General features: G+C 36.7%; 2 protein-coding genes across 2 annotated transcripts in view; one reads left to right on the forward strand and one right to left on the reverse strand.

Moving 5' to 3' along the window:
• Window positions 1-20506, reverse strand: part of LOC127430647 (serine/threonine-protein kinase 10-like) — a 79095-nt gene that overhangs the window by 52823 nt on the left and 5766 nt on the right. The window contains exon 2 of the mRNA XM_051680572.1: window positions 10738-10902. Within this exon, the coding sequence (XP_051536532.1) occupies window positions 10738-10902 (165 nt within the window). The remainder of the gene's footprint in view (window positions 1-10737; window positions 10903-20506) is intronic.
• The window catches only part of LOC127430671 (serine/threonine-protein kinase 32A-like), a 124602-nt gene continuing 121104 nt past the window's right edge, over window positions 17009-20506 (forward strand). Inside the window, exon 1 of the mRNA XM_051680618.1 lies at window positions 17009-17077. The gene's annotated coding sequence lies outside the window, so the exon portion shown is untranslated. The remainder of the gene's footprint in view (window positions 17078-20506) is intronic.

The following is a 20506-nucleotide window of genomic DNA, read 5'->3' on the forward strand; positions in this document are numbered from 1 at the left end:
TACAGGCTGCTCTGGAAAAAGACAGTGTGGTTGTTTCAAGGAGCACAGTATGACGATACTTGAACAAAAATGAGCTGCATGGTAGAGTTGCCAGAAAGAAGCCTTTACTGTGCCAATGCCACAAAAAAGCCCAGTTACAATATGCCCAACAACACCTTGACATGCCTCACAGCTTCTGGCACACTGTAATTTGGAGTGATGAGACCAAAATAGAGCTTTATGGTCACAACCATAAGCGCTATGTTTGGAGAGGGGTCAACAAGGCCTGTAGTGAAAAGAATACCATCCCCACTGTGAAGCATGGTGGTGGCTCACTGATGTTTTGGGGGTGTGTGAGCTCTAAAGGCACGGGGAATCTTGTGAAAATTGATGGCAAGATGAATGCAGCATGTTATCAGAAAATACTGGCAGACAATTTGCATTCTTCTGTACGAAAGCTGCGCATGGAACGCACTTGGACTTTCCAGCACGACAATGACCCTAAGCACAAGGCCAAGTTGACCCTCCAGTGGTTACAGCAGAAAAAAAGTGAAGGTTCTGGAATGGCCATCACAGTCTCCTGACCTTAATATCATCGAGCCACTCTGGGGAGATGTCAAACGTGCGGTTCATGCAAGACGACCAAAGACTTTGCATGACCTGGAGGCATTTTACCAAGACGAATGGGCAGCTATACCACCTGTGATAATTTGGGGCCTCATAGACAACTATTACAAAAGACTGCACGCTGTCATTGATGCTAAAGGGGGCAATACACAGTATTAAGAACTAAGGGTATGCAGACTTTTGAACAGGGGTCATTTATTTTTTTTCTTTGTTGCCATGTTTTGTTTTATGATTGTTTCATTCTGTTATAACCTACAGTTGAATATGAATCCCATAAGAAATAAAAGAAATGTGTTTTGCCTGCTCACTCATGTTTTCTTTAAAAATGGTACATACATTACCAATTCTCCAAGGGTATGCAAACTTTTGAGCACAACTGTATACACACACACACACGTTTTATATCGATATTAATTGTTAATCTCACTACTCTATATAAAAAATGCTTGTTTCTTTTGATAAATAAATGTCAATTTTTTAAAATGGTAAATGGTACAAATAACATAAGTTGCACATAAAATAGTATTGAAAGGAGCTGACGAGCCACTGATTTATTCGCCAATATCTTCAGGGGCTGTGGGGTTCTCTAGAGTTTGGGAACCTTTGCACTAGACATTGGAGATCGCATAATATACATAATAAAACTGAGATTTAAAAATTACTTGTAGGAACCTTCAAAAATAAGACTATACTGCTATAATTAAAAGGTTTTTTGATTTCAGGTAAACATCAACCAACACAATATGAGCTGAAGAAACCAGTCATCATGAGTTTAGCCTCTGAATCCACAGCTGTTACCAGATGACATCACAGTTCCCACAGGTACAGGACGGCAGTACAACCAGTTAGACAACAAGATGAAAGTCAGATTGAGAGTTTGAAAGTGTGGACACCCACATAATCCAAACGCAACAAGAGGTTAAACAAACAGAAACTACTGATGCTTTAATGAGACTCAGTGTTAACAGCTACATGAGTCAATAATGACTTCATAAGCCTGCTGAATAATTGATTATGATGATTACCACGTTCAACTCACTGGCACACAGCTGCACTTTCATTTAGATAGAATGATATGCTTAAATACGCTATAATCAAGTGCCCTTAGATGTGAAGTATTGTGGAAATCAGGATTCTTCCTGATTTTTAGAAATAAAATGTACTATATAGTCCCAGGCTGTGTTCAGAACTGAATATCATCATAATGATTACAGCATATTGCTCAGCACACACTCTACGGTATACTGCTTACTATATTTAAAAATAGTATGTGAAACCGTTTGCAATTTGCAAAAAAATAAATGTTTCAGAAAATCTTCTCAAAATAAGTGCAGAATGGGGTCTTACAAGAGTCATTTTTTTTTATTTATTTTTTTTTATAAATGGTCAGTGTAAGGAGGTGCTTAACCCTCAAAAATGTTAACGGTCAACCTATGGGGTTCAAAACCAAATATTATACGTGTGGTTACATTTTACATTTAAGTAAACCCTGTTATTAAAATTTGGGACATGTCAGATAATTACACATTTATTTATTTTTAATTTATTTATGTATGCATGAATTTATTAAATTATTTTTACATAAAAAGGAACTGTTTGAGAACATGTTAACTTAAAGGAATTTTCCATGTTCAATACTAGCTAAGCTCAATTGACAGCATTTGTAATTACCACAAAATTTAACTTGTCCCTGGTTTATAATAAAAATTAAATAAAAATAAAAACATTATAATAAAGGCACTTACAATGGGGCCAATCCATAAACATTAAAATACACACCGTTTTAAAAGTATAAAGACCGTGCGATAGGTCTTATCCAATTTTTGTGAAAACGCTAATTCTAAGTGCAATTTTCGTGCCAGCGCAAAGCGCAGGTGGGCATGGGTGGGAGTGTTTGTGCTATCTGTGGTTGTATGCGTGCAAACTGTGGATGTACTCTGTGTCAATGAAGTGCCGCAAAGTGCAATTTGCTATTTTCCTGAGAAAAACGTCATTGCGCTTAGATGTTTAAAAAGCAGGTCTGTTTTCAGCGCAAAGTCTAAATTCAGTTCCTACTTTTGCAGTTTGGAGATTCCACCAGCAGGTGGTAATAAAGTTTGTCCAAACTCTGAAAATATAGTGGAACATCAAATTATGTCCCTGACGATCACTATTATACATGTAACGGTTTTATGAAACAAAAATGTATGAGATTTGTGTTAAATTATGTATAGGTCATGGTTTATTTTTCAATGATTATGATTGTTTATATTTACAATTGCATTAATGATTTAATTTGTATTGGTATTTTTCCACCTGTTGTCATAGAGTGATTTTAAGTTGCTGCAAAATGAGCTGGTGAAAAATGTTGGAGAGAGTAAAATCAAAGTCTTTCTAGCAAGTCAGTCCACTGTCAGCCTTCTTTGGAATGCTCCCGGAAGGCTATTTCCAGTCATGCCAGTGCAGCTTCTATCTACTTGAATGGGGGAACACCGAAATCTCAAAAACGGTTGGTTAAAATTACGATCAAAGAGCATATTTTAAATCAGCAATACAATCTGACAACACTGGCTTCATAAATTGTGATTCTTTACCTCAGATTACGCTAAAAGATTCTGCATAGCTAATGTGCATGAGCGTTCTCGAGATTAATGACAGGTGATGTCTGTATCTAAAAGATGATTGGCTCTTATACCTGTAAGGCGGGACTTCCTTTCTATATCCGTTGACCGTTGGGCTCTAGAGCTTCTTGGTTGGTTGTTCCAGTCTCTGCTAAATAGTCTCTAGTAAAAATGTTTGGATTTGGTGTGATTTTTTTGACCACTTCTTTATTCTGATTATATTATCTTTTTGTTTGAAGTGTCATTTGAATTTAGAAATATTTCTGGTTACAATTTTTCGTGTTTCAATAAATGAATTTAATTGTTCAAAATCAAAAATCGACCGGTAGAAGTGAAATGTGTGCCAATACAATCAATACTAGACATGATTTGTGTGTCAGTAGATGAAAATTATTAATAATACTTACATACTTAAATTTAACAGAACATCCCAATTCTGATGAAAATCCAATTTTTTGTGTGTATAAAAGGAGTGTGTCACTGTCTTAGAAATATTTCTATTCTTCGAATGCATTGCATACAGCCCATTTACACTATCAACTTTTTATGAATGTGTTGTTTTTGTTTATATCGCTGGTGCTTGAGGGAATGGACTATATAATAGGATGCCGACGGTGCAATAACCGGAGAAGAACCTCATAACTGCACTTGACTCAGCCCATTAGCGCTTTGTGTGCGAATTTTCGCCAAACCCACTTGCGCCTAGACTCAGCGCATGCATGCACGAAAATACCAAAACTCCATGGCCAAGCCCATTGACTGTGTGCTTATGATTTTAAGCATTGCTCTTAAAATAGGGCCCTGTATGTGGAAACATGATTTTAGTGACACAAAATAACTTAGCAACTTTATTTTATTTATTTATTGGATTTTCTCCCCTTTTCTCCCCAATTTGGAATGCCCAATTCCCTCCAAGTCCTCGTGGTGACGTAGTGACTCAATCCAGGTAGCGGAGGATGAATCTCAGTTGCCTACGCATCCGAGACCGTCAATCTGCGCATCTTATCACGTGGCTTGTTGAGCGCGCTACCGCGGAGACCTAGCACATGTGGAGGCTTCACGCTATTCTCCACGGCATCCATGCCCAACTCACCACGTGCCCCACCGAGAGCGAGAATCACATTATAGCGACCACGAAGAGGTTAACCCAACGTGACTATACCCACCCTAGCAACCGGGCCAATTGGTTGCTTAGGAAGCCTGACTAGAGTCACTCAAACTTGCAACTCCAGGTGTGGTAGTCAGCGTCTTTACTTGCTGAGATACCAGGCCCCCCTACCAACTTTATTTCTAAAGATATACTGTATCATATTACAACTTTGCCATAATGTGCCATAATGATGTAATTCCGGTAAGAACTCCTTGTAATTTACGCCTTGTAGCTATACTATGTTTATAAACTGGCCCCTTTCACTTCCAATGTGAGTGCCTTCCTGTAACAGCGATTTATTTATTATTTAATAAACAAGGGACGAATCAAAATTATTTTTTGAGGTATGCTATTCAATATTATCCCTTACAAAAAAACATCTAAAGTTCTGACAAACTTGCCACTATTTTAAAATGTTTATGTAACATTGTGTACATGAACTTAAAAACAACACTAGAAAGTGTACAATATGGCCCCTTTAATGTTTCTCATGGTACCATAGTCCATAGTTAAAATAATACCAGCCAGTAAAAAAACAAATCCAACTAAAGACCTTCATCAGTCACAGCTTTCAAGAGATACTCAGAGTTCCTGCAGTAGTATCAATGTAGGCAAAACATGAGGTTTGAGACACAAGTACTTGATCAGAGAAGATAAGAGAGGATTATGTTGGCGGTCTTGAGCAGACGTCCTTTATCCGACTGGTTAATTGGCTTTTATAAGCGACAGTTTAGAGAAGCTCAGAATGGCATGGTCGTCGTGCTGTCGTCGTGATTGGTTAACAAAAAAAAATGACAGGATGTACCTCAGAGTCAAAAACACTACAAAGTTGAATTCTGCAATGCATTGCATTTAGCATGTAGACTAATTGGCACTGACCATTCATTAACTTCTGTCTGCAATAGGTAGATAACAGGCTATCTTCTTTATCATCATCACCATCATTATTTTTTATTAATGACCCCAGTGTCTGTCCTCTGCTTGCTCATGTTCCACAGTCAAACATCACCAGCTAACATTTATGGGTGATTCTATATTTATATAGGATTTTAAATGACAATTTTATATATATATATATATATATATATATATATAAATTAAAATTAAATATATAAATAGTTTTAAAGAATAGATACAAATAGATTTAAACCTTTTTAGTGTGTCTTGATTTACTTATTCCTACTTTGAGTTTTCAAATGTTTGCCAGTATTTCTCCCTCACCCATACTTTTGAACTTCTTAACGATATTTTTATAATAATTATCAAAATCAGATCAATTATCCATTGCACTTTCCCCTAAGAACTTCATAACATTGTCAATTAATTTGGTCTTCATGTGTACAATTTGGATTTTTTCAACAATGGAAAAAAAGAAATGCTGTCCCAATTACAGTTGTCAATACAACATGAACATTTCAGAGAACAATTTTAGAGTTTCAACTGAAGTTAGAATGGAAATGAGAAGTTACACTAAAGTTTCGACAGTAGGCGTCCCGTGTACCGGAATACTGGCGATTAGCCGGGGGGAGTGGTCGTTTCTCTGCTTGTATTCCTGCTCCCATGAAAAATAAAGACGGTCTGACTGTGAAATTAGGGAACACTTAACTAATTTTAGCTATCCTAGCTAACATGATTTTCGTATGGGTCTTACCTTTAAATGCTTCTTTAAATTATGTATCGGGTCCTTGGAAAAACACTGCATCTTCACAGCTGGAAGGAATAAATTGCACTGAACTGTAATGTTTCCCTTTTCTCCATTGAAGTGACAAGAATGTTGGAATTTCCACAAAAATAATCATATTTCTCCAGTGGCCATTGCAATGAAACAGCCCTTTTAATGGTTCGACCTCATTTGGAGAGTGCAGTGTTGATCTGAGACAGCTGTTATTTGCACATGCAACAGTAAGTGGCGCCAGATTCACATGAGTCATGAGAGAAAACCGGAAGAGATCTCCAGTGTGAATCTGATCATATCTGTACCACACTAAACCAAGCAGCGTTCTTTATTATTTTATGTCAGGAGGATATTTTGTTTATTTTTTTATATATTGAAAATTGTAATACTGCTAGAAATCCCAATTTTTACCAAAAGTAACAGTAATCTGAATATGTTGAGTTTTTATGTAACAGTAACGGTTTGCAGTTACACATTTATTTTTTTGTATCTTGATTACGTAACACCGTTACAAGTATTCCGTTACTCCCCAAGCCTGATGACAGCTCAATAGTTGGCCAGACAGCTATGCCAGGCATCTACAGATTACAAACACTGTGCTTTTGTGCACAAAAATAAAAACTTAACATGAATGTAGATTTTAAACTTTTTAAAACAGCAATGAAATCTGCATACGAGTATACTGAAGTGAGAGTACTAAAACAATCCAACTGTATTTTGGTGACTAAAGTGAGTACTAAAACAATCCAACTGTATTTTGGTGACTAAAGTGAGAGTACTAAAACAAACCAACTGTATTTTGGTGACTAAAGTGAGAGTACTAAAACAATCCAACCGTATTTTGGTGCCTAAAGTGAGAGTACTAAAACAATCCAACTGTATTTTGGTGACTAAAGTGAGAGTACTAAAACAATCCAACCGTATTTTGGTGCCTAAAGTGAGAGTACTAAAACAATCCAACTGTATTTTGGTGACTAAAGTGAGTACTAAAACAAACCAACTGTATTTTGGTGCCTAAAGTGAGAGTACTAAAACAATCCAACCGTATTTTGGTGTCTAAAGTGAGAGTACTAAAACAATCCAACTGTATTTTGGTGCCTAAAGTGAGAGTACTAAAACAATCCAACTGTTTTTTGGTGCCTAAAGGGAGAATACTAAAACAATCCAACTGTATTTTGGTGACTAAAGTGAGTACTAAAACAATCCAACTGTATTTTGGTGACTAAAGGGAGAATACTAAAACAATCTAACTGTATTTTGGTGACTAAAGGGAGAGTACTAAAACAATCCAACTGTATTTTGGTGCCTAAAGTGAGAATACTAAAACAATCTAACTGTAATTTGGTGACTAAAGGGAGAGTACTAAAACAATCCAACTGTATTTTGGTGCCTAAAGTGAGAGTACTAAAACAATCCAACTGTATTTTGGTGCCTAAAGGGAGAATACTAAAACAATCCAACTGTATTTTGGTGCCTAAAGGGAGAGTACTAAAACAATCCAACTGTATTTTGGTGCCTAAAGTGAGAGTACTAAAACAATCCAACTGTATTTTGGTGCCTAAAGTGAGAGTACTAAAACAATCCAACTGTATTTTGGTGCCTAAAGTGAGTACTAAAACAATCCAACTGTATTTTGGTGCCTAAAGTGAGAGTACTAAAACAATCCAACTGTATTTTGGTGCCTAAAGTGAGTACTAAAACAATCCAACCGTATTTTGGTGCCTAAAGTGAGAGTACTAAAACAATCCAACTGTATTTTGGTGCCTAAAGTGAGAGTACTAAAACAATCCAACTGTATTTTGGTGCCTAAAGTGAGTGTACTAAAACAATCCAACTGTACTTTGGTGCCTAAAGTGAGTACTAAAACAATCCAACCGTATTTTGGTGCCTAAAGTGAGAGTACTAAAACAATCCAACCGTATTTTGGTGCCTAAAGTGAGAGTACTAAAACAATCCAACTGTATTTTGGTGACTAAAGTGAGAGTACTAAAACAATCCAACTGTATTTTGGTGCCTAAAGGGAGAATACTAAAACAATCCAACTGTATTTTGGTGCCTAAAGTGAGTGTACTAAAACAATCCAACTGTATTTTGGTGCCTAAAGTGAGAGTACTAAAACAATCCAACTGTATTTTGGTGCCTAAAGTGAGTGTACTAAAACAATCCAACTGTACTTTGGTGCCTAAAGTGAGTACTAAAACAATCCAACCGTATTTTGGTGCCTAAAGTGAGAGTACTAAAACAATCCAACTGTATTTTGGTGACTAAAGTGAGAGTACTAAAACAATCCAACTGTATTTTGGTGCCTAAAGGGAGAATACTAAAACAATCCAACTGTATTTTGGTGCCTAAAGTGAGTGTACTAAAACAATCCAACTGTATTTTGGTGCCTAAAGTGAGTACTAAAACAATCCAACCGTATTTTGGTGCCTAAAGTGAGAGTACTAAAACAATCCAACTGTATTTTGGTGACTAAAGTGAGAGTACTAAAACAATCCAACTGTATTTTGGTGCCTAAAGGGAGAATACTAAAACAATCCAACTGTATTTTGGTGCCTAAAGTGAGTGTACTAAAACAATCCAACTGTATTTTGGTGCCTAAAGTGAGTACTAAAACAATCCAACCGTATTTTGGTGCCTAAAGTGAGAGTACTAAAACAATCCAACTGTATTTTGGTGCCTAAAGTGAGAGTACTAAAACAATCCAACTGTATTTTGGTGCCTAAAGTGAGTGTACTAAAACAATCCAACTGTACTTTGGTGCCTAAAGTGAGTACTAAAACAATCCAACCGTATTTTGGTGCCTAAAGTGAGAGTACTAAAACAATCCAACTGTATTTTGGTGACTAAAGTGAGAGTACTAAAACAATCCAACTGTATTTTGGTGACTAAAGTGAGAGTACTAAAACAATCCAACCGTATTTTGGTGACTAAAGTGAGTATAACAATGCAGCTGTATTTTGTCTCAACTGTACTCAGTCAAAAGAGTGTGAAAACTTCAGTAACTACAAAATCCAAACCAAAAAAAAAAAAGAAGCTTTCAAGCCGTGTTTGAAGCCAGTTTCAGTGTTGTCATAGTTACTGTGTTTTGCTTTTGTAGGAAATAATGAAGGAAGGTCTCTAAAGTGATAAGGAAACTACATGTTAACATTGTCTGGAGATACTGTGATTCGTGTTTGCCCTCACGTGTTCAAAACTCACAACCATTATGCTAGGGTGCTGTGGGTGGTTGTCAAGGTGTTCCAATGTGGATGATAGGGTTTTTTGGATTGTTGTTAGGTGGTTGCTTACTGGCCCAGGTCAAAGAGACCACCCCAAAGTCTCTATGATATTCTGGTCTCTATGAGCAATTACAATAGTAATAGTAATGCTTGCTTTTACAAACACCACTAATGAAGGTTTAGATTGTGAGCGGTTCTGTGTGTTAGTACAGTTGGTATGTGGAAAGTGAAAACGTGGTGATAAACGGGGTGAAAGTATAAAGGGTAAAGAGATATTTCTCATCAGTCTTCAGGGGGTTTAGAGATCAGAGAGAGTGTTTGAGCACTGAAGGGAGATTCATTCAAACACCAGGATCTCAGGGCACTCACGTCACCCAGACAAGCAAATTTACCTTCACACTGAGGAATTCCAGCAACGCTTTAAACGGATCCTCATGAACAACTCACTTTTACAGGCAGTTACCATGACAGCATGTCACCTATGGAATTAAAGGGATAGTTCACCCAAAAATTTAAATTCTCTCATCATTTACTCACCCTCATGCCATCCCAGATGTTTATGACTTTCTTTTTTCACCAGAAGATATTTGAAGAAAATTAGAAAAATATCTCAGCTCAGTAGGACCTTAAAAATGCAAGTGGATGGTGATCCGACATTTGAAGCTCATAACAGGCAGTCAGCATAAATGTCATCCATATGACTCTCGCGGTTAAATTAACGTCTTCTAAAGTGATACGATCACTTTTGGTATGAAAACAAATATCAATATTTAAGTACTTTTTAACTATAATCAAACGCTTCCGGTAAACTTCACAAGAGGGTGGAGATCACGCAGTCTCTTGAGTGACGTATTACCGTTGCCATGTTACGTACATAATCTCACGTTCTCCTCTGGTTTGAGACATCCAGGATAAGCACACAAACACACCATTGTGAGTAAAGAAACCGATAAATACAGATCTAAACCAAAACCAATGAAGCTTCTGTACAGCGTTTCGCATTCTCACTTGTAACAGCGCTGCTTTTTCATGTGTGTTGCACATGCGCCAGTTCTCGCGTGAACATGCCAACGCGATTACGTCAAACGCACATGCCACTGCTGACCAGAAGTGATGATTTAAAGTTAAAAAGTACTTAAATATTGATCTTTTTTGCACCAAAAGCGATCGTGTCACTTTTGAAGACATTAATTTAACAGCTGGATTCGTATGGATGACATTTATGCTAACTGTTGTTTTAGTCGGATCACCATCCACTTGCATTTTAAGGACCTACTGAGCGGAGATATTTTTCTACTTCTCTTGTTCTGGTGAAGAAAGAAAGTCATACACCTGGGATATCAGGAGGGTGAGCAAATGAGAGAATTTAAATTTTTGGGTGAACTATCCCTTTAAAATAGTGCACCACTGGACTGGAAATGCTTGAACATTGCCCTTTGTGGTTTTCAAAACAACTGTTTGATCTAACCGCTCTAACAGTCATACCGATAGCTTGTTGTCGTAGTAGAAGGCATCAAGCAGTTTGACGATGTACTGATGGTTGCAGGATGCCAAGATGTCGATTTCCACTACGTAGTCTTCCAGCTCTTCCTCGCTTTTGGTTTCGATCACTTTGGCAGCGGCCAGCACGCCTGTTTCTTTATTCTGAGCCTGAAAAACAAACCAGTTTCACATCAACACACAGCATAATTCACATTATTTTATCCTGCTGATAGTCTTGTTCCCAAAAATGACAATTCTGTAATCATCCACTCGCCCTCGCTGTTCCAAACTTCAACAAAAAGAGATGTTAGACAGAAAGTTACCCTCAGTCACCATTCATTTTCATTGCATCTTTTTTTCTCAATATAATGAAAGTGAATTTTGACTAAGGTTAACATACTGCCAAACATCTCCTTATGTGTATCATAGAAGAAAGTAAGCCATACAAGTTTAGAACAACATGAGGGGATTTTCATTTTTGGGTAAACATCCCCGTCATAGGATGATGTACAGTCAGTCAATTATATATTGCGGTCATTATATAATATCTGACCACTAAATCCCACGACAGACCAGAACAGAGTATTTCAGAAAGAAATGTAATAAATCTTGCAAATATAGATTAGACTGCATGTTTTGGTGTTTATGCAGTTAACACAGGACTAGTCTCCACATGTGAGAATTGAAACCTCTTTGGGAAACACCGTGTTAGTAAGCACTAGCAGCACTGATCAAGGTGGAGTCTTTCATTGTGGTTAGCTGGGGATGTTTTCAAAGGAAACAGTGTTTCCAAACCACTTAAATGCAAAGCACTTCTGCTTTTTATAGCAACTCAGCTACTAGCATACACACTACAACATGCTTAGGTTTAACTATACAGCTTGCATACATTTTACACGATTATGGTAAATAAATAAGAAATATAAGAAACAATGACAGTTGGACAGGCAGAGAGGACAAACTTATTTGACATAAAACATCACATTGTTAAACTAATTTTTATATAATTATAAAAATTATATAATTATATAATTTTATTTTTTGCATTTTCTAAAGACACTTTAAATAGTGCTTGTCATGCAAAACTCTCCGCCATGATGCTAGCGTGCGAGTGTTTGCCAGGGTGTTTGTGTGTGGTTGCCAGGGCATTATGTCATGTGGGTGCTAAAGTGTTCTGTTTTTTTTATTGGGCTGCAATGGCATTGCTAGTGTGTTCTGGGTGGATGCTAGGGCATTGCTATGTGGTTGCTAAAGCATTCAGAGTGGTATTTAGCATGTTACTATGCGGTTGTTAGTGAGTTCTGAGTGGTTTGCTATGCAGATACTGGGGCACTCGGAGTAGTATTTAGCACGTTGCTATGTGGTTGCTGGGGCATCACTATATCATTGCTAGGCGTTCTGAGTCGTATTTAGCATGTTGCTATGTGGTTGCTAAGGCATTCAGAGTGGTTTATGTTGTTAAGTGGTTGCTAGATTATTCTGAGTGGTATTTAGCATGTTGCAATGTAGTTGCTAGGGCATTCCAAGTGGTATTTAGCAAGTTGCTATGCAGTTGCTGGGGCTTTCGGAGTGGTATTTAGTACCTTACTATGCAGTTGCTGGGGCTTTCGGAGTGGTATTTAGCACGTTGCTATGTGGCTGCTAGGGCATTCTGAGTGGTATTTAGCACATTGCTATGAGGTTGCTGGGGCAATCGGAGTGGTATCCCAAATAGCACACGTACATCTCTGAGATTTTTGTTTCTAAGAGTATTTAATCTGGAAAGCATCACATTCTAATTCATATCTGATAAACATCTTAAAAAGAGCCGATTCAAATACATTCTTAATTATAAACGTCTCAAAGACATCTGCTGAGTGTCCGTTTTGACATCCGAGGAGGAACATCAGATAGACATTGCAGATGATAAAAAAAAAATTAAAAAAAAATTAAATCTTCCAGATAAAACAAATATCAAATAGACATCTGGGTGATGTACGTGTGCTATCAAGGATTTAGCACGTTGACATTTGGTTGATTCTCTCTACCATTCAAGGTTTGGTCCTATTTTACTCCAAGTTAAAAGAAACAAATAAGAAATGATATTTTACATATAGAAAATTAAACCTATTCTTAGTGCCATTAAGATTTTTTTTTTTTTTTTTTTTTGTGACATTTTCATGACAGTTATGCACATTTTACCCCCAGTTTTTAGTACCGCAACACAAAAAAAAGATGGTCATCACTATATTTTCATTACCAAAATAAAAAAAGGCATTATTTATATTGTAAAGTATTCATACATCTTAGTAGTACTCCCTCTGCCTTTCACGTACACCATTTATTTTTATTTTTTTTTTAAATCATGTAGTAGGCTATAACAGCATCTTTTTACTGTAATACGGTAAAAAAAATAAAATAAAAATAAAACTGTTACGGTAATGAGAATCATCATTACAATCAATGGGAATAAAAAGTTGCATACTGGCCCAAGTTAATAGAGTCTACCCCCAAATGATTTTCTGGCTCAGATCCATCCATCATATGTTTGATCACTCATAAGGGTACATGCACACCTCTCCTCAACAAGCTGCATCATTTAAGGAAACATTCATGTCCGTAGTTAGGGGTTTGTTAAGATCCGTTACTGAAAGTATGAGGAATAGTTATAGTGATGCTTGTCTTAACACCCATAAAATCAACCTCCGTTCAATCAAACAATGGGAAAAGAAACTCCACATCCTCTGACTGAGAGGAAACAATACAGAAGTCAAAGAGTTCAGCACAGAGTTAATGCTGCCTTCACGTGCTATCGGAATTATTGTAAATACGAGTTTCCCACTCGGAAGTTGCACACGAATGACCCCTCAAGTCGTAATAACGACTGGGAAACTCAGGATAATATTGATACCCGAGTTTCCGAGATGGGAGGAGTTCTAAACTTTCAACATGGTGGAGGAGAGTACAGTTTCTGTTTAGCATGACAAGTCTTGTTAATTTTTCTAAACAGCTAATTGTTAGCGCTTGCCGTTTTGGTCATATTCATATATGTATATTAGCAACAATTCTATGCATGGTGTACATTTTTAAACCATGAAAATAGCTTGTATTTGACCTAAATTCCATTATCGTCAGCAAGCCAACTGAGTAATATGTATTATGGTGTCAAAATAAAAGTTCCTCAAGAAATATGTATGAATGAACATGGCGTTGTCCATGTTTCCTGTTCTTTCTGACAACAAAGCACTTGGAAATGATGAACTCGTAATTACCACTCCAGAAGTGGGAAGTAGGATAAAAGAGTAACCCCACATGACCAGCAATACATCTTACTTATTATTAATGTAACTTCTGTGATTAAAAACACATGGCCACAATATGCATGTGCACAAAATAATGACCTATAATGGTATTTGAAAAGCAGGTTTTTATAAATGAGATACAAACGGGTGAAAATATTCACATAAACTAAGAGCCATATCTAGAGTCCAGAATACCATATAGACTTTGGGATAGGGATGTGCATGAGCAATCGAGTAATGAGTACTCATTCTGCATCAGCTACTAGAGGATTAAAAACTACTCGACTATAGCAAATTCATTTTCCTTTCCGCATTTGCGTGCCGTGAACAGCACTGGATTACACTGTATTTTGCCTCTGAATCTCTCACCAAATCTAGCAGTTACAATCGAGTCCACTGACTTGGGGGCACTGTGGATGCGTGTCGTCAAGGTGTTGGATGAGAGAAGATGATATGATGGCATCTGTTTTTTCAAGCAAAGCCAAGGGAGGCAATACTTGTAATGTTTTTATTCTTATTGAATGAACGTTACTGAATTCTACTCTATTAGTGTTCGGTTCTTGTTGGAGTCATGTAAACCAACGGACGAGGATCTAATTTTATTGGTGGAAAGATATGAGGAACTCAGAGTTTATCAGACCAGTACATGTGTGCGTTAAATCTCTGAATGTTCAGAGCGCATTTTATAAAAAGCCAAATTTCACCACTTGTTTTTCCAAAATAACATGTGAAATTATATACATGTGATAGTCTTTACGTAGACTCTGCAGTTTATATATGTGCATAACCCCAATGCCGTCAGTATTGGTTTCTATGGAAGCTCTGGTTGAATGCAAACAAAGTCTTTCTAGCAAGTCAGTCCACTGGCGGCCATCTTTGGAATGCTCTCGGGAGGCTATTTCCAGTCATGCCAGTGCAGCTCCTATCTACTTGAATGGGGGAACACCTAAATCTCCAAAACGATTGGTCAAGATTACAATCAAAGAGCATATTAAAAATCAGCAGTAAAATCTGACAAAACTGGTATCATAAATTGTGCTTTACCTCATATTACACTAAAAAATAAAAATTTCCCAGCTTGTATACCTAATGCGTGTTCTTGATTGATTGACAGGTGATGTCTGTATCTAAAAGTTGACTGGCTCTTTTACTTGTAAGGTGGGACTTCCTTTCCACATCCATTGACCGTTGGGCGCTAGAGCTTCTTGGTTGAGCGTTCCAATTTCTCCCATTCATTTGAATAGAAGCGGCCCCTCTCTGCTAAATAATCTCTGGTGCAAATGGTTTTACTGTTATTTAATATATATATATATATATATTCCCATTTTTATTAATGCATATTGTTCATTTCACTTAAAAGAAAAGCATAGTTTGTCGAAGTTCTTATTTTGAAACCGTACTTGGTTTTTAACGAACGTGGATTTTAATTTACGGGTAATCGTTTACAAGTTTTTTGTGAGTTAGAGTACTCAACTAAAATTACTCGAAAATGCCCATCCCTACTTGGGGATGGACTAAACACCTTTAAACCCCATAGCAATGCCCCAGCAACAGCTCATAACACCCTACCCCTGTGGTGACATCTTTTATCTCTACTCTCTGGACTCAGAAGTCTTATTATGCCACATAAAACCTGAGAAATAGTCAGAAATGGCATTACATCTCAGAGAAATAAAGAAAAATCAACTTGCAAAAGAACAGAAATGTGGAACACACCAACATTCAGTTAATTTGTTGAGTTTCCATGTCAGACCCATTGAAATGGGTCAAATGTGTGAAAAAGTGGCAATTTATTTAAATAATTTTGTCCATGGCGGTCAATTATTGTGACGTAGTACATTTGCTGCTAAACGTCTGGCTATGCGAGACTAGAGCTGACCACTAGAAAATACTCTTAGGGGCTGATCTCTTCAAATGAAGCATAACCATAAATAAAGCACTTGCATATCCCAAATCCACTTGCATATCCATTAAGCGGATTACAGCACCAGCTTGAGGGAGTGGGGAGACAGTCAAAGCTTTAGATGTAATCAGAGTTAGATATTTTATCACACCGACCAATAACAGCAGAATATTAGTGTATTTTCAACCTGAGTAATGGGAAGTTCAACACATCAATAAAAAGGTAAACCCCATTTACTGCTGTTGACACCATAGTCTATAATAAGGAATAGGTGAGAAACTGGAACAATGAGACGCAATGCAGCAGACCCCCTCCCCCATTGCTTTAGGCAACAGCTAGGGCTTGGACTCTTATTCATTATCTTGAGTTTTTATAATTTTTATAGTGAATAGGGCCCATTCTGTATTATGTGATCACAATAACTGAGTGACCAAATGAAACTATTTCTAAACAATAACATGGAAAATACAAACTCACTGGGAGGGTTACTTCTGAAATGTATTCCACTACAGATTACAGAATACATGCTGTAAAATGTAACTTGTAATGTATTCTAAATACTTTGGATTACTTCTTCAGCACTGGTAGATTTTTTCCACTTGTTTTGACTATAAAAATTCTGCCAGTACAGTAAGACAAAACACACATGTTAAAAATACATTCTGTAGTGGAATACAGCTACTTATATTTTGTATTTTAAATAACGTAATCCCGTTACATGTATTCCGTTACTCTCCTACCCTGTGTGTACACAATTCTCGCAGTATCGAAGTTCAATACAATGGCTTGAACCTTTTCAATTAAATGGGTGGAAATTATTAAACTAACAGTACTATTGGACAGGAAAAAACAATGAGCTGCATTTTAGATCCTTATACCATGATCTTAGACTCAGTATTTGATCTTGGTGTGGTGATTGTGAGCTCATATGTGCATAAATTGGTGGAGAATATGTTCATCTCCACCCACAGAGAAGACATTCTTATCGCTTTGAACCCAACACCACGGAGTGCTGTTGATTAGCAGACTTCAGTCCTATACCAGAAACACGTGATTTCACCACACACTTCCATCTGAAGAGCTCACCACGACCACTCGACGATCTGCACACGCAGAGCGACATCTCAAAGCAGACCTCAGACGGCCTCTCAACGTTCAGGTGCAACAGCTTACTGTACACATTGTGCCCATGTGCTTTCACACGTGTTCCTGCTTTCACACATGTTCCATCAGTAATTAACAGTTTAAAAGCTACTCAACATTAACTAACAGAAATGCCAGGAGAATACAACAAGACTCCTCAATACTCCAGCAGAAAACTCTTGTGTTGTCTGCACTAAGGATTTGGTTGGACACACTTAACTTCATTTATGATCCTCAAGAACTTAAAACCTTCTGATCTAAAGGCTTATGGTTTCATTGCTTAAACTTGCTTTGTAGACTAATACGAACTGTGCCTAAATATGACTTTCTTTACAATTCTAAAATTTTCTTTTGGAGTGGACAGTGAGGGATGCAGCCAACAAGTGTCCAGCTTAGGAGAACTCCTTCAATACGGTTTAATTTCATTTTCTGTTATTAGTTCACTTCATAACTCTCATACATCCATTTGTGTTATTTCAAGGAATATTCCGGGTTCAATACAAGTTAAGCTCAATCGACAGCGTTTGTTTTATGTTGATTACCACAAAAAATGTATTTTGACTTGCCCCTCCTTTTCTTTTATATATAAAAAAAAAAAAAAAAAAAAAAAAAGCAGAAATAGAGGTTACAGTGAGGCATTTACAATGAAAGTGAATGGGGACCATTTTTGAACGTTAAAATACTCACTGTTTAAAAAGTATAGACACATATGCATGTTAACATGTTTTTAGGGTGATAAAATCACAACCTTTTCTGTGTAAAGTTAGGCAATTTTTCAACTTTGTTGCCATGACGATGTAATATCAACAAGCTCAACCCCTAAAACAAATGTAAAACGACCATATAAAACAATTCCACAGCTCAAATAAAACAAGTTTTAACAGAAGAATTAATGTAAGTATTTTTATAAAATTATAAGCTTCACATTTCTACCCTTAAACCCTCCAAAAATTGGCCCCATTCACTTCCATTGTAAGTGCTTCACTAACCTCAATTTTAGCTTTTTTTTTGTGGTAATCAACATTATGCCACAAATGCTGTTGATTGAGCTCAACTTGTATTGAACCCGAAATATTCCTTACATAGTTTTGAGGACTTTTATTATTTTAGGTGCTAAAAGTGCTTAAAAGTCCTAATGTGCTTGAACCCCATTAACTGCTGTATGGCCTAGAGACATAAAACTTTGTGGGATGGTAGTACTATTGCTCGCTATTCAGGTCCAGATAATTGATCATCAGGAGAGGAAGTTTGATTGTTTCCCTGTGCCAAACACTTTTACATTTGGTGTAACACCACTCAAAAAAAAAACAACAATTTGGCTGAACTTGATTCAATCATGGACAGTAGTTCCACATGTTTGAAACAAGTTTTTTTTATTTTTTTTTATCAAAATTACCATGTAATTTCAACTTAAATACTTCAAGTACAGGGAACCTAACTGAGTCAAGTAAATCTAATAAGTTTGACATGTCAAAACAACATGAAACTCTTTAGTCATATGCTAGAAAGTGGAAGTAAATGTTAGCATGCTAATTACATGGTGGGAAGCACTACTGAGTGCAACATGGTCACTGTGCTATGGTTAGCACAGCAACTGCTCAATTTATAAAGCAATATACCAGACACTCAGAATGTAGTTTCAAACTCCACACTTCACCATGATGGGAACCCCCAAAACTACAACATAACAGAAATTCTTCTAAATCTCGACAAAACATTAAACACTAACAATCCTCCTTTACATTCATCTTGCTCAAAGATACATAAAATAACACTTAATTTTAACATTTACTCTCCCTGTTGCGTCTTATGCAAAGATTGCTGGGAACTAGAAACCCTCAGCCCTGTTTCAGTTGACCAAACAAAAAAAATTAATGTTGTCCCAACGCAAATGGATTAAGTAAATCTTTTTTTATACAAGTTGAATCAACTCATTTAAAGTTCTCTTGGTCATACAGATTTTTGAGTAATATGAACATTGGAGGATTGAGTAAAACTGATGATAGTGAAAGTTAATTTGTTTAAATGAATTTAACGCATATGGATTTGATTATAGCAAGTCACCAAATGCCTACCAAAGACCAATACAAATACAGCGAACAACATGCCAGTGGGCTACTACACATTCAAGGCAGGACCATTTTCAAAACTACAGAGGACCAGGGCTACATTACAGTTTTATATAGTGTTAGTGCTTGATTCTTGTTTATTTAACAGAAAACTCATATATTATTTCTTATTTAAGATAACTTTTTTCTGTTGTTGTAAATGACAGCACACTAGGCAATAGTAAAAGTAAAAAAAAAAAGAAAAAAAAAGTCCTCATTATGATCTCTGTGCAGAATTACTCATAACACTGACACATTTCTCTGCAGATCATTGTGAGGTCCCACAACAAAACAGGAAGTCCCCAGATATCCCCCCCTCACATCTTCCTTTAGCAGCACAAAACTGACACTGACATTACAGACGTTTCATAATTCTGATTTCCACTATTGTCCACTAGCACAGGGGGAATCTCTAGAACTGGTTGTTCTTTAGTCAATGTTAAAAATGTTTGACCTCCAAATCATCACGATTTTATCTGATAGCACGAGCTCATCTTGTCTTAAACATTTGCACGTCCTGTTTCTTCCCATCTTTGCAACACCTGCTTTTCCATAGAAATATGTGATTTGCATTGATATCAGTCTTGAGTGTGGTGTTAAAGTCATCCAGGCAGGCTAATTTGGCATTTGTGGGAGTTTTGACTTTAGTACAATGACTTTTCTCGCTCCAGTAACTTTCTGGTTAGTGGCTTCTTATGAATCGAACTAATAAAATGTACTCTAATAACCTCTGTGAGGAGCCTCACACCACATGCTCGCACAAGAAACACACTAGCAAAAACAAAAACGCAAAAAACTAAATAGTATTATTTCAATTGTGATGTATTTATACATCATGGTAATGTTTGTTGTACTGCCTTTAAAGTCTTTTTAGCAAGTCGGTCCACTCAGCAGCCATCTTTGGAATGCTCTCGGGCAGCTATTTTCTATGTAAACAAGTGGCATACAAGTGCAGCTAGGTGTTGTCTATATCTAAAAAATAACTGGCTCTTTTACCTGTAAGGCAGGACTTCCTTTCTTCATCTGTTGACCGTTGGGCATTTCAGTTTCTCCCATTCATTTTAATCAAAGTGACCTGTCTCTGCTATATAGTCTCTGGTTTAATGTTGATTTAAAGAAAATACATTTAGAATTGAAGAATGAAATTTAGAAAACTAAGATCAATAGAAATGTAAAAAAATTCAAAAAGTAAAACATCTAGATGCATACCGTTAATGAAAATTAGGGGGGCGAATGTGCTTTATTTTCATGACAATAATGTCACAATGCAAAATATCTTAATAGTCCTTTGTTTTCTTCAAGCAACAGAAGTGTCCTGAATTGTCCCCTGCTCAAAG

This window comes from Myxocyprinus asiaticus, chromosome 40 (genome assembly GCF_019703515.2).
Source record: "Myxocyprinus asiaticus isolate MX2 ecotype Aquarium Trade chromosome 40, UBuf_Myxa_2, whole genome shotgun sequence".
Taxonomy (NCBI): Eukaryota; Metazoa; Chordata; class Actinopteri; order Cypriniformes; family Catostomidae; genus Myxocyprinus; species Myxocyprinus asiaticus.